Source organism: Colossoma macropomum, unplaced genomic scaffold, assembly GCF_904425465.1.
Source record: "Colossoma macropomum unplaced genomic scaffold, Colossoma_macropomum, whole genome shotgun sequence".
In the NCBI taxonomy this organism is placed as follows: Eukaryota; Metazoa; Chordata; class Actinopteri; order Characiformes; family Serrasalmidae; genus Colossoma; species Colossoma macropomum.
The window spans coordinates 38,073,063-38,088,545 of record NW_023494793.1 but is presented as its reverse complement, the minus strand read 5'-3'; the positions used below and the strand labels follow the sequence as shown (position 1 = coordinate 38,088,545).

Sequence of the window (15,483 nt, the reverse complement as noted above, 5' to 3'; positions counted from 1 at the left end):
AACAGCACAGCTGATGTGTGAAATAATTTTAATTGTTTAATTCAGACATTAAAAAAGTGCTTCAAACACAATCAATGACTGAAGGCTAAATAACAAAACACAATCAATGGATGATTATTCAATAAATGAAAAATAGCTGGTTTGTAAAGAAACATGCATAAATAAATTGCTTTCATTTCATGGCTTTTGTCCGTCCTGCAGCAGAAAAGCTAATAAAATCCTGAACTCATTTCCTTTCATCCTTTAATCCTATTCATGCCTTCCCAGCGGGAGCTTTTCATAGGCGCTCTCCTGGGCCTCTCTGCGGGAACCTGTGTGGAAAAAAACAGGACATTTGTTTTTAAGCAGCAGTGCTATTCATGAACACCAGGAGGCTCCAAAAGCATCACAAGCCTTTGCAATAGCAGCTCTGCAGAAAACAATCAACATGAAGGCCTACAGCATTTTACATTGCTATGACTAACTATAGAGACCTTTCTTTCATGGTTACGACACTCTTAAATAGGCTTTTTTGAAGTGATGCCATAAAGGAACCCTTCTGGTTCCATAAAGAACTGTTCAGGGGGTTATTATTTAAAGAGCCCACATCATGCATTTTTTCAGATTTTTTTCCTTGAGGTACACTTATGATGTTTGTAATGTTTTATGTATTAAAACAGTCATAATTCATTTTTACGTGACCATTTATAACTGTGGAATTCTCTCCCTGTTCCCTAAAATGGAGGCAGTCATGGGCTGGAGGTTAGGGAATCAGCCCTGTAACCGGAACTGGTTCGATCCCCTGAGCTTACAATACGTGACTGAAGTGCCCTTGAGCAAGGCACCTAACCCCCAACTGCTCCCCGGGCGCTCTGGATAGGGCTGCCCACCACTCTGGGCAAGTGTGCTCACTGCCCCCTAGTATGTGTGTTCACTAGTGTGTATGAGGTGTTTCACTGCATGGATGGGTTAAATACGGAGGTGAAACTTCCCCATTGTGGGACTAATAAGTCTCTTAATCTTAAAATTGAACGGGCTGTTTTTGTGACTGTACCTCTAAAAATGATGTATGTAAATGACCTTTGTCCTGATTGGCTGTCCTGTAATGTGTGTCCCTTTCAAAAAACAGTCCAGGCTGAAACACTTCTTATAATTTCAGCACGAGTGGGTCTAAGCTGCTGTAGGCTGAAGAGATATATGGATCTATGTAAATGGACTGGTTTTTATGACATCACAAAAACAAGTAATTCAAAATGGACAGTTGTGGCACCTTGGCCTTCATATACGGACTGAATAGACTGGAGAGTGAAGGGTATGTTTTGAAATTTTAACAATGTTTGCATTTTATTTTAAAAAAGCAAGGAAAATTTAAAGAACCATTTTTGTTGTGTGAATGTGAACAACAAGTGTAAAGAACCCCCAAGTAATGTTGAGGTTCTGCACTAATTAAAGGTTCCTAAACCCTTTTACGGATCATACGTTCCTTTAAGAGTGCATGTCAACATGGAGAGCATCATTTGAGCATCCAGACAGAATTACAGTCCTTACTGTAATAAAGCACAGGAGAGCCGTAGCAGCACACAGCAGTGAGGACCATTTTGAGGAAATCTTTCCTACCTTTATGTCTGGTCCTCAGTGTGGTCACTACCATCACGATCACCATGACAATGAGACAAACTCCGATGAGAGAAGCAAAGCCAATGTAGAATGGAGACACTGCTGGCACTGGTTGATTAGAGACTTCTGAAACAGGAGGAAATATGAGAGGTATTGTGCGAAAAGCATATAAGCTTATGATTATCTGCTTACAAATGTATTAAATCAATATTGCTTAAAGAATTGATATGTTTATGTTGTTAGTTCATATTAAGTATGATATACCATTTAAAGGACAAAATTCCTGTTTTCCATCAAAATGTAATGACTTTTGCACCAGTGGTTGGGGAAAAATAATTAATGATTGACGTGTAAGCAACATTATTGTCTGACGGTATATTCTTCTTGGTTCATATTTTTTTGTCTGCTAAGTTTTCAAGATATCGACAGTGTTTCAACTCCAGACCGTTTGGTCTGATTGGGAATATGAGTGCTTGTATATAGCTTTTTGATTGGACACATGGTTTTCATTCAGTTATCATTAAATTACTATTTTTTCCCATAAGACTGAATGGGGTGCAAAAATTTGCACCCAATTTATGTCATGTTGACACAAGTCAATTAGTAACACCCTATTAACCATGTGTGGAATCATGGCAACCACCTAGCAACACCCTAGCAACCACCTGGATACCATAGCAACCACCTAGCAACACACTAGCAACCACCTAGATAAGACAGCAACCACCTAGCAACACAGTAGCAACCATCTAGCAACACCCTAGCAACCATCTAGTAACACCCTAGCAACCAACTGGAAACCATAGCAACCACCTAGCAACACCCTAGCAACCACCTGGAAACCATAGCAACCACCTAGCAAAACATTAGCAACCACCTGGAAACCATAGCAACCACCTAGCAACCACCTAGCAACACACTAGCAACCACCTGGATACCACAGCAACACCCTAGCAAAACACTAGCAATCGCCTGACAGCACCCTAGCAACCACCTGGATACCATAGCAACCACCTAGCAACACAGTAGCAACCACCTGGATAAGATAGCCACCACCTAGATACCACAGCAACCACTTATCAATTACCCTAGCAAACACCCGGATACCATAGCAACCACCTAGCAACACAATAGCAACCACCTGGATATCATAGCAACCACCTAGCAACACCTTAGCACCCACCTGGATACCACAGCAACCACCTAGCAAAACACTAGCAACCGCCTAGCAGCACCCTAGCAACCACGTGGATATCACAGCAACCACCTAGCAACACACTAGAAACCACCTAGATACCTTAGCAACCACCTAGCAACACACTAGCATCCACCTGGATACCATAGCAACCACTTATCAACACCCTAGCAAACACCTGGATACCATAGTAACCATTCATCAACACCTTAGCAACCACTAACCGTTCAGCAACACTATATCAACCGCTAACCGTTCTGCAACACCCTAAAAAATCACCTGGAAACTGCTTAAGCTGTGCAATAAAAATCATATCATTTTCACCAAGGCACAATACAGAGCAGCCAATCCATACAGAGGTCATTTACATATATGTCTTAGAGTGGTAACAGAAACAGCCTGTTTAATTCTCATGGAGTAAAGAGAGGTTGGAAAATGGTGATGTAAAAATAAATTATGACCGTTTTTGGTGCACAATACAAAACAGACATCATAAATGGACCTCACAGGGATTAAAATAGATAAAAAATGTAGGATATGGGCCCTTTAATGCCAGACTGGTACGATACCATAGAAATTAAATACCACAGTTCTGTACAGTTTATAAAGACATACATTCTGAATAACGTATTTCATTACAATACAACAAACACATACACTGAAAAAAATACTTTAAACGTGTACATGGTTCTGCAAGTACAGCCAAAGGACTATTCATTTTAGTGTACACAAAGTGAGAAAAGCCTTCTGTTATGCTGTAGATCTTGACATAAACAACAGGACAAAGTGGAGGTAAATGAAGAATCTCACCTTGTGGATGGTAAAAGTAGGTTTCACTGAACTGGGCCGGGGAAGCGTCAGGTCTGTTGAGTCCATGCATGCAGCTGAACGAGGCAGGTGGGCTCACTGTGGCGTTAAACATACATACAAATTCCACAGTGCATGCTGGGTCATACAGCATGTAGGAACTTTTACCTTCTGTGACAGACAGCTGGAAAGAGCTCCTGCTGGTCTTTGTTCCAAACTGACAGACAACAAGAACCCTCTCCCTGCCCTCCACCTGCTGATAGACCTCCACAGTGGGGACAGGAATGTCTGAAACACAACAAGGGAGTTTAATAGCTGCAATTTAGTCATTTTAATTGCACACGATAAAGGTTAATTTTTTAAAGGGTTTGTTTTTGTTTGCTATTTTGTTTTTGCCATACAGCAAAGCCATAAGGGTTTGAGATGAAAGCATGAGACAACAGATCAGAATTTCAGCTTTTGTTTCCTGATGTTTACGTGTAAATAGGTTGAACAGCTCAGAAAACCCAGTTTTTAGGTGAGAAAAAAGTATAGAACTTAAAGTTTGAAAGTAAATTAAAGTAAATAACACTGGTTGCATATTCCTTGCTTGCAATAACTGCATCAAGCTGGAGACTCACTAACATTACCAAACTATTGCATTCTTCTTTTGTGATGCGTTTTCAAGCCTTTACTACAGCTTATTTCAGCTGTTGTTTGTTTTGGGAGGTTTCTCCTCTTCAGTAGGTAAAATGTATTAGGTTAAGGTTCTGGTGATTGACTTGTCCCTCTGTTTTTCCCCTGTTGAATCCTTTGTTGGCAGGGTGTTTGGTAATGGTGCGGTGAAGTTCCTCCTGATTAGACCGGATGCATTTCACGGTAAATTGGCAGGCAGAATGTTTCTGTGTACTACTGAATTCATTCCGCTGCTACCATCATGAGTTACATCATCAGTAAAGATTATTGAGCTCTTTCCAGAAGCAGCCATGCAAGCCCAAGCCATGACACTACCTCCACCATGCTTCACCGATGAGCTTGTACAGTTTTGGACCATTAGCAGGCCTTTCTTTCTTCACACTTTTGCCTTTCTATCACTTTGGCAGGCGTTAATCTTAGTCTCATCAGTCCATAACCTCCTCCAGAACTTCTGAGGCTCAGCTCTGCATTTCTTTGCAAATTCCAATCCGGTCTTCTGATTCTTACTGCTGAAGAGTGGTTTGAATCTTGTGGTATGGCCTCTATATTTCTGCTCTTCTTCAAACAGTGGATTGTGATACATTCAACCCTGCCCTGTGGAGGCTGCTGGTGTTGTCACTGACTATGGTTTGTGGGTCTTTCTTGACAGCTCTCACAATGTTTCTGTCATCAGCTGCTGTTGTTTTCATTGGCCAATCTGTTTGATGTCTGATTGTTAGTACACTAGTGTTTTTTCTTTTTCAGGGCATTCCAAATTGTTGTATTGGCTTGTGCAGTGGTGCAGATCAAATTTCCCTCTTTTCTCAGCTTCAAAATTTCATTTTCAAATTGCTTTTCTCCATTAGACAGCTGTCTGATCTTCATGTTAGGTTTATCCTTTTTAACAACAAATGCTGACTTCGTAGGTGAAACCCAGGGCTCAAACCAAGAGCTGACATTCAGAGCTATTAATGATTTAAACAATCAGTCTAGCAGGGCACAACTGGGTGACACGAAACACCTGTCAGTTACATGTTCTAATATTTCTGCTCACTTGACAAAATGTGTACTGGATTAAAATATAAGGAAATAAAAGCTAAAAATCTGATCTATTGTCATCTTTTGATCTCAAACCCAAATGTCTTCAAGTGCATAAAAAAAACAAAAACATTGCCTTGCCATTCCAATGCTTTCGGCTGTGTGCCCTATTCATAAAACTCAGCAGTAACAGATCTACGTCAAGCAAAAGAGCTGTTCATAAAGTCAGCATGGTGCTGATTAGTGCCCCAATGTTTTTTTAATGCTGTCAAGGCAATCAAAATCAACATGCAAATGGGGTCATACATATTAAAAACCCAATCCAAGTGAAGCTCCAGTTGGCTGCCAAATGACATGAAAACAAAGAAACAAAGAAAACTAAAATTCCTTGGAAAGTTGTGAATTTTAAGAGAAGTGCTGACAAATAACAGCAAATTGTTTAGTAAAAATGCTCTTAACCTTTAATCAAGAAGCAAAAATGTTGGTTATGCTAGAAAAAAATATGTATTTTTTTGTACATTTTTAATTGTAGGAATTATTATATTTTATCATGTAAGATTTCCCTGCGATGGACTGGCGACCTGTCCAGGGTGTATCCTGCCTTCCACCCAGTGACAGCTGGGATAGGCTCCAGCACCCCACCCAGAAGGATAAGCGGTTTAGATGATGGATGGATGGATGGATCATGTAAGATTTAATTTCTTGTTGATGAGAATTCAAGCCTTTTTCCAGTCCATTATAATGGCAGTAACAATTTTTGCTAACATGAATTAAAGTTTAACGTAGTAATTTTTTAACAACTTACAATTTAATATTAAATTGGTATGCTAACATTTATTATTGTGGCAAGCTGTTTAAGCTTTTATTTCCTTATTTTCAATATTCAATATATATATTCAATTCAAATGACCAAATATTGAATTCACAATGTCAGAATATTTTATGTACGCATGTAAAAATTAAAATTCCATGTTTAAGTACTAAATTTTAATTATTCAAATGAATGATAATTTTATTTTAATTTAATTTAATTCAAAACTATTTGAATTCAGCTTTGAAATAAGCAACAAAATTTTCACTTGTAAAAATATACTTTTTGCACATGTTAATTGAATTCCTTTGCAAAATCAATTGCAACTTAAAAAACAGGATTAAAAGCTAAAACTGCTTCCAATAACACCAATTTTAACCTGTAATTAGAATCTCAACAGTTCAAATCACTGTATACTTATTTGGATTACAAGCTAAATCTTCTCTCCACACACGGGGGGGGGGTGGGGGTTGCATAACATAAAAGTCTTCTTCCTCCTCGTGTGCTCCTACAGCAGCAGGCAGGTTTGCTGTAATGATCCGTCCAAATCGATCGAAGCATTTTAAATATATTGGATAATACAGCTGAGTGGATGAATGTGCATAACATGAATGTGCAACTGAACATGTTGGGACACATTGTAGAAAATATAATTTAATCCACGTCGACTTTTTACGGAGAAAATTACCCTCAGAGCAGTTCCGTCATTACTTTTTGCAGGATTTGTGTAATGAATCACTAAGAAAATAATCTGATCACACCTCACATCACACTGTGACCAGTAACACTGGCCAGTAATCCTTGTTTGGTAATGAGCAAAACCTGTTAGCGCCACCCTGTTTACCCTAAACATCACAGTAAATCTCTCGGTGGGTTTTATGAATCTGGCCACATCTTTTATTGATTTCCTAACTGCACATCCTGCAGGTTCAAATGAAATAAATAAACAAAACTTACATCTTCTCGGATAAAATGGTTCCTTCCGATGTAGAGCTTCAAAAATACACAACAAGAACAAATTACTCACAGTTTTAAAGGTTCAAACTCATAACCAGAAATCACAGTGAGTGTATGAGGGTGGAGACACAAAGAAATTCCCAATTAATTCATTTAATCAACACAATATAAAAGAAGCATCCCAATAAAAGAATAACACAAAATCTTCAAATAACAAAAAATCTCACTATGTGAAATGTAATTTGAAGTATTATGGTAAAAAAAAGGTGTACCATAAATACAATATAAATTTATTATACAGTCAACTGCAAAAGTTTGGGTACATTACATTTTGTCAATTTTGTGAAGTGAAAATAACATATCCTCTGCAGAGAACACACTTCTGCACATTTTAATGCACAATTACTGTTTATTTACTGCATTTAAAAAATGTGACCTGTGCTGAAAGTTATTGCACATTTTATATTTTATGTGTGTTTGTTTCTAGTCTGTTAAAAACAGGAAAGAAATAAAAATTCCTAAAATTAGCAGACAAGTGTAAAATTTAAGTAACTGTAGATATGTTCACTTACTTTCACTTAGAAAATCAACAAAATATGTAATATAACCATATTTTGCATACACTTATGTCTTGAACTGATATATTTATTGTTAATGAACCTTTTAACATCATATTATTAATATATTATAACATCATCATAACAATGTAATACATTTTATTCAGTATTGTGTAATAATGAATAATAAATATTAATGAAAGACTAGAGATATAATGATAAAACAATATAAATTTGACATAGATATGCATAAAAAATTATTGATCAAAGGGTGAATCTTACTGGGAGTCTCCTTGTACGTTGGTAGTCCTAAAAGAAAGAGGAAACAGAATAATCAGTATAATTTATCAAAAAAATACCGACATCCCATCATCTAGATGGCAGCATAAACTGCTCCAAAATGCAAATATAGCATTAATTGTGCCTAACGCAACAGATGCTGGCTTTGAACTTTACGCTGGTAACAGTCACAATGGGCCTTTTTCTTTTTTGACCTAGAGAACGTGACATCCATTATTTCCAACAGCAATTGAAAGGTGGACCCGTCAGATCACAGCACACGTTTCCACTTTGCATCCGACCATCTCTGATGAGCTTTAGCCCAGAGAAGTCTGTTCTGGTTGTCGCTGATAAATGGCTTCAGCTCTGCGTAGTTGAGTCTTTAACTTGCATTTGTAGATGTAGCGACAAACTTATTTACAGACGAGGGTTTTTACATTTCATGCAATCATGTGTTGAGAAATGTTGTTTTTAAACTACTGGACCGTTTACTTGCGCAGTTTTTTGCAAAGTGGCGAATGAGTTTTTCGTGAATGCTGCTTTTACAGCCAATGATGACTGTTTAGCTGTTAACCTATTCACCTGTGTACCTGTGGGAAGTTCCCAGCAGTAATTTTTTTATTATTCCACAAACTTCCTAGTCTTATGTTGCCCCTGTTTAGTGGTGAATAAAGACAGTGTGAACCAAAGGTGCACAATAATCTCAAAAGCATAGCAGTATTGGCAGAAAAATTACTTTAAAAATACATCAAATTGTTATTTGATGATGTATTTATTGTACTACAGAGGGGCAGAATGTTTAGGTGACACTGGCCTACCGTACTAAAATATCTGCGTTTTATTCATTTTACTGTAATTGTAACCCTAAATAAATAAATGTTATATTTTTCTGTAATGCTAATCCAGATAGATGTGGCACTGATTTCTACATTTTATGCACATTCATATACAAGCATCATTTGATATGTCTATGAAAAATATTGGACATACCACAATACCTATCAGCACATCTCTAAAATCTATAAAAACAACAGCAATAACAATAACCTATATGAGTTGTGAGGGATCATTAGTTAACAGCGTCTAGTTGTGGAAATATCTCATATCTCAAATATCTTATTAATGTGAGGTGTGAGGAGTACAAATTATGTTTTCTACTGTGATGGTGGAGCAAAGGCCTGATTAAAATAATTATATAAAGTCCACATGAACAAAACAGATAAAAAGCAACCTATGTTATATTATTGTCAATTTGAAAGCAAAAGTATTTCTATAACTTATGTGAATGAATATATTATAGGTAATAAATATAACTCACATGGTATCAAGTTGTAAAGTGTCTCCCAGAAAGATTGTGTAGTTTAAGAATATAATGTCAAGCATAAATTATTTACTGTTTTTATGGCATTTTGACAGTTGACAAAGTTATTTTTTGGATTACCATATCAAATGTGCCTCTCACCCATAAGAACTTGTATATAAGACTTGTAAAATTACAACTGGATACATAATCATAGCAACATAGACTGGACATAACATATTCTGACCATTTAAAATATCTACTAAAAATAATGAATCTTACCTCTAGTGACCCCATGTGTTTGCAGAGCTATGAAAGTGGAAACAGAATAATTACAATCATTAATTAAACAAATACTCAGTCATGGCATAGTTGACAAAGTTTTCAGTTCTTCTTGAGGCTTCTTAGCCAACTTAATTTTCTTTGTTTCCCATAAACAAATTTGGTCAAAAATGTGCAATGCTACTCCTCATACAGTGTTCAAGCCAGAATCATGAAATTTTGCACAGTTGTGGAGTGTACTTGTACTTTTTTACTGATTTGACTTGTTGTGCTTGTACAACATTCGTTCAAATATACGTTTTTCCATAGGAATGAACAGGGAAATTGGGATGTCACCATCACACAAGTATGCTAGCAACACATTAGTAACCACCTAGGTCACCGTAACAGTAGCCTAACAACACCTTAGCAACCACCTAGGATAGCACAGCAACAGCCAAGCAACAACTTATCAACTACCTGGGATATGAAGGAATATTGTTGTGAAATGTGCTGTGTTATACTTTCTGTAGAGTGTTTGTGAATGTGCTGAAGTTGTATTTTAGGCTTCCTATTTTGTGTTCCTCCTTATATGGTCATGTCTGTCACACCTGGTACTTGTCTTGTATAAACTAGGTCTAATCTTGGCATCAGTCCAACTATAAAACTGGGCTGGCTGGTTGTCTGGAACCTGTGCGCACAACGAATAAACTTCATTTGTCCAGACAACAGATCTAGTTCCCTGGTTTGTGGGTTTGGATTCTTCAGATAGCACAGCAATGGACTAGCCACACCTTAGCAGCCACCTGGGATAGCACAGCAACAGCCATGCAACACCTCAGCAACCACCTGGGATACCATAGCAACAGCCTAGCAACGCCTTGACAACACGTAGGATAGCACACCAACAGCCTAGCAACACCTTAGCAACCACATGGGACAGCACAGCAACCGCCATGCAACACCTTAGCAACTACCTGGCATAGCACAGCAATGGCCTAGCCACACCTTAGCAACTATCTGGGATAACACAGCAATGACCTAGCCACACCTTGGCAGACACCTGGGATAGCACAGCAACAGCCATGCAACACCTCAGCAACAACCTGGGATACCATAGCAACAGCCTAGCAACACCTTGACAACCACCTTGGCTACCATAGCAATGGCCTAGCAACACCTTAGCAACCACCTTGGGACAACAAACTGGAACACCATATCAACCTTGTAGTAACAACAGCAACTACCTCTAATTTACAGTGCACTTTCATCAAAATGAAGACACTGACGCTACATTTCATAAACGCACTGTAAATGCAAAAAACACATGCAACTTCAGAAACGCTGAAAAGCCAGTCACAATGCAACAGAAGTGAACCACAAAAGTGAAAATGTCTCTGGAAGACTCAAAGGGCTCAAAGGGGATGGAATATCTGTGGCGTCACAGCTGCACTTGTAGTTCTCTGGTGTTACTAGTTAAACGTTTACAGTTAAATGTATATATACAGCTAATTCCCATTACAATACAGTGATAGTAATAATCTACTCAAATAAAAGTCAACCTTTTTGTGCTGCACAGAATTTAAAGTCTGAATGGCTCTGTCCTCTCTGAGTGTCCTCCAGAAACCCCTCCGTCGTGTTGTGACTGGCTTATCAGCGTTCCTGAAGTTGCATGTGTTTCCGTATTTGAGCGTGTTTATGAAATGTAGCGTCGTTGTCGCCATTTTGATGAAAGTGTTTTCTGCGTTTTGCAGCTTTTTTTATTTGCGGTTTGTTGGGTCTTCTTGGCCACCATACTAATTACTATACAAACCCAATTAAATTTACAAAAAAGCTTTAATTTTTGAAGTGTTGGCTTTGTCATGCTTTCTATACTTCTACTGAAATATATTTCTGAGGAAAGGAATCTACTTCTTACTCAGGTCCACTGTAAAGTCCCAAAAAAGAAGAATAGAGTCTAATAACAAGCTTCAGTTTCTACACTAACAGATCCTGGATGTACTTAGAAGTTCCACTATAGTTCTGTAGGAAACTAAGTACTTAGCAGTTTTTTGAGCTGCTGCTGTTTCTTTTTTTACTCTATAGTACATTGTCGATTAAGTATAAATGCATTCATTTAAACTGCAGATTTTAGCAGAAATGGGCAAGGCTAAAGCCCTTATATTTGCAGGTTAATGCAGTTGGTTTGGTATGTTTTCATGTTTAGGTCCTTCAAGTGGCCTGGAGTGCATATATTTAAAAATGAGTTTTCAATTTATGTCAAAAAGCAGCTGTCAAAAATGGTAACTGTAACTATATTCATTTGAATGTAATTAGGTTAATGTGTCTGTAAAGTAAGTGAAGGAGTAAACATACTTATTTGGCAAGCCCTCTATAAATTGTAAAATGCTAGTGCTTAAAAAAGTAAATTGATTTTTTTCTATTGGGCATATTGATGTGTATAAACAATTCCAGAATTTCATAGATGTTACATTGTTTCAGAAACTGGTTCTGGAAAGATAAGAAAAGGAAAAGGACCCCAAAAGACCCCAGAAAATTTTACAATACTTTCAAAGATACATTAGAAGCGATACCTTACCCTGTCCGTCAAGCAGTACTTAAGAGGACGTATTTTAAATTCTTTTCAATAGACAGAAATTAATACTCACAACACACAGGCCAAAGAGCCACTAACAGGGTAAATGTAGGACTCCTCATCTTGTCCAGATGCTGTTGGTCTTTCTGCTCTATGAAATGACAAAAATAGACGGGCTTGTAGCGTTACTGCCTGAATAAGCCAATCTCTGTACTTCCTCTCGCTGAAATAACGTCGTAATGCACAGCAAAAAGCTTTCCTGTGTTGAAAACTCGTGAGATTGTTTCAGCCATGAACCTGTGATATTTTTCTCAATCTCTTCCCCTTTCTCATGGCTAAACCCCTGTATACATGCAGAAAAACATCACTGGCTTATAGACACACAAGGCCACTGATGAGAACAAATCATAAGCTCCAATTCCAGCAACTTTCCAGGCTTTTTGCACAAAACCAGGAAAAGCATTTTCATAATTTTAACAGAATGGCTATTTAAATGCACATTCATGCAGTAAAGCATGTGGTAAAGCACTTTTAACTGGTTCTCCAAATTACAGTAAAATAATTTGGTAAACAAGAACAGTTTACATCAATTCCAAACTCAAAACTAAAATCTCAAAATGTGCTCCATTTCACTTTTTACAGTGTAGGCCTCAGCCAAGAGACACTGCTGTACACTGCTGAAGAAGAGTTCGGCTAGATCGTGGGCCAAGAGACTTTAAATCATGGCAGCAGAGTTTCACTGGACTGAGGGCCGAGAGATTTTACACCTTGAATGCAGAGTTTGGCTGGGCTGTAAAGTAAGAGACTTTACACCTTGGAAGCTGAATTTGGCTGGGCCATGATGTAAGAGACTTAACACATCGGAAACAGAGTTTGACTGGGTTGTGGGCCTGGTGACTTCACACCATGGAAGCGGAGTTGACTGGGCTGTGAGCTGAGAGACTTTACACCATGGAAGCGGAGTTGACTGGGCCGTGTGACAAGAGACTTTACACCATGGAAGCAGAGTCTGACTAGGCTGTGGGGCTATAGACTTCACATCACGAAAGCAGAGTTTGGCTGGGCCGTGAGCTGAGAGACTTTACACCTCGGAAGCAGAGTTTGACTGGGCTTCAGGTTGAGAGACTTTACTCCATGGAAGCAGAGTTTGACTGGGCTACAGGCCAAGACAGTTTACACCAAACAAGCAGAGTTTGACTGGGCCGTGAGCTGAGGGACTTTTCAACATAGTGGCTAAATAGAGTCTAATCAAAGTGTGCATATGTTACAGTCAAAAAATAACCTGATATTACTTCTTATTGTCAAAAGTTTTTTTAGCACAGAAAAAGTAGTTCTGCGCCTTTTTTTGGCCCAAAGTCAGTTATTTTTCAATTTTCTGAGATATAACCAACTAGAAAAGTTTTATACACGTAAAAACAAATACTGTCCAATAATGCATAGTACTTACAGAATGGAGTACTTATTAAATAACATGTCTGAAAAAAATGCTTTCATCTTAATAATATGTCTAGCATTTAAGAGGTTAACTGTTCAGTGATGCTGGTGCGTTCTTGAGATAGTAAACAAATACTGAACACAAATATAGGAAAAAAGGGGAAGTGGTCAGTTATTCCGGATGACTGTGCAATGAGAAAGAAATACACTCACACACACGTGTATCATGACGTCAGACTTTCTGCTGTGTAACACACTCATACACAGCAAGCAGAACTCACTGTCAGTGATGACAACTAACAGGAAGAAAGAAATTCCTCGCTTGAGACATGCAGTGCAGTGAGTCAGGCATGAAAAAATGTCTCTGTCCAATAATAAAGCAAGATGGAGGCAGGGTCTTATTTAAATTTATATACATTTTTTGCTGCTCAAAGCAGAATGACATATTACACAAATAGCATTTTCACATATGTAAGTAAGATGTTGCATTAAGACTTTTCTCGTTAAAAAAAGATACACTTGCTGCTTGCAGTGATTAGAAGTGATTAGAAGGTTGCTGAAATGCAAGGCAATGTGCACAGGGCAGTGAATAATAATAATGATGACAATAATAATGATGATAATAATAATAATAATAATAATAATAAAAATTGACAATGGCATTCATCCCCTCTGCATGCCGCTTAGTTAAACTAACCTTTTGCATATTTTAACGTGACATCACTGCAGGCATGCTCAGAGAGGATAGACAAACATGGAGCAATCCAATTATACTTTAAACTCTGTTATGTTTGTGTGTATATATTCCTTGTATTTTAATTTAAAATTCATAATAAAAATAAATTAATACAAATAAATTTTACATTTAATTTACTTGAACATGGAGTAAAAAAGAACACGTAATTCATCTGGCTCTGTGCAGCAGCTGTGATTAGATGCAGGTGTAGTGGGAGTGCTTTCAAGCGAATGTTGTGGTTGGCTCAGTTCATCAACATTCAACATCAGATTTATTGATGTTGAAAGAAAAAATATTTTCCCCAATTTCTGCTCGTTCTCTCCATTCCTCAAGCTCATGTCATCTCTTCGATTCCTCCAGGCAGTAGAAGTGGTGGTCAGGACAGGAGCAGCAGCAATAGAAGCCAAAAGTTTCTGGACGCAGCCCATGATTGTCATAGTTTCCCTGTCCTGGTTCCTCTGAAGTCTCACCGTGCTACTGATCTTTCCACCTTCATTTCATTTGTTACTCTGTGTTTTCAGCATTGCTTTCAGTATAAGGAGCCCTCAGGTTTCTCTGGCTGCATCCGCAATTGTTGAATGAAGCTTCCTTTCCTATCTGCTATTACTGATTTAGCCTGATCTGGTAGCCATGTGGATCCACCTGCTAGTTAGATCTGCATGTATATTTAGTGAGGTAATGGGCTACACCTGTGTAATACAGCATATCCACTGTTATCCAGAAACATCTTCCACACCATTGAGTAGTATCCAAATATATCAATTTATTTATTTAAATTAGCAAAATAATGTCTGGAATCATATTAATAAGTATGTGACTTTGATCAAAAACAAATTGTTATGTAAAATTACAAAAGAAGAACGCTGCTAGGACAGTAATAACAGTTGTATGCAAATTTTGAACACCCCTGGACAAATAACATGTTTCTGGTGATTTTCTAAGTGAAAATAAGTTACAGAAAATCCTCTACAGAAAACAGTTAAATATGTCACTTTCCTGCAAATTTTAGTGCACATTTTCTATGTGTTGAGTTTTCTGCCAATAAATTCAGCTGACAGAAGTAACTGTGTGTAAAACCATGTTCTCTGCGTTAACTTTCACTTAGAAAATCAACAAAAGGTCATTTGACCTGAGGTGCCCAAATTTGTGCACATGGCTATGAATAAGATCATTCAAAATAAGAAAATCAAAAAGTGCAAATAATAACATGACTGACATTATGACTTCAGAGCAAACGGCACTTCTTCCACACATCTTTGTGCATTCAGCTGAATGTTAATAGC

The 15,483-nt window shown here is 37.8% G+C and overlaps 1 protein-coding gene across 1 annotated transcript; it reads right to left on the bottom strand.

The window, feature by feature from the left end:
• Nucleotides 1–33: 33 nt before the first annotated feature.
• LOC118812968 lies at nt 34–12,356 on the bottom strand. Its single transcript, XM_036578077.1, has 7 exons — nt 12,104–12,356; nt 9,477–9,503; nt 7,898–7,924; nt 7,059–7,094; nt 3,602–3,886; nt 1,597–1,722; nt 34–311 (listed from the first exon to the last, which is right to left on the bottom strand). The coding sequence occupies exons 1-7, from the start codon at nt 12,150–12,152 to the stop codon at nt 250–252; spliced, it is 612 nt and encodes a 203-aa protein (XP_036433970.1). The 5' UTR covers nt 12,153–12,356; the 3' UTR covers nt 34–249.
• Between the last annotated feature and the right edge of the window lie 3,127 nt (nt 12,357–15,483).

What these genes read in the sequence shown, in the direction of transcription:
- LOC118812968 (XM_036578077.1), bottom strand. Translation starts at nt 12,152, where the DNA reads ATGAGGAGTCCTACATTTACCCTGTTAGTGGCTCTTTGGCCTGTGTGT. An exon ending in AACGTACAAGGAGACTCCCA is followed by an intron (nt 7,095 to 7,897) that starts GTAAGATTCACC and finishes GTATTTTTGAAG; the next exon opens with CTCTACATCGGAAGGAACCA. An exon ending in ACTGAGGACCAGACATAAAG is followed by an intron (nt 312 to 1,596) that starts GTAGGAAAGATT and finishes TTTTCCACACAG; the next exon opens with GTTCCCGCAGAGAGGCCCAG.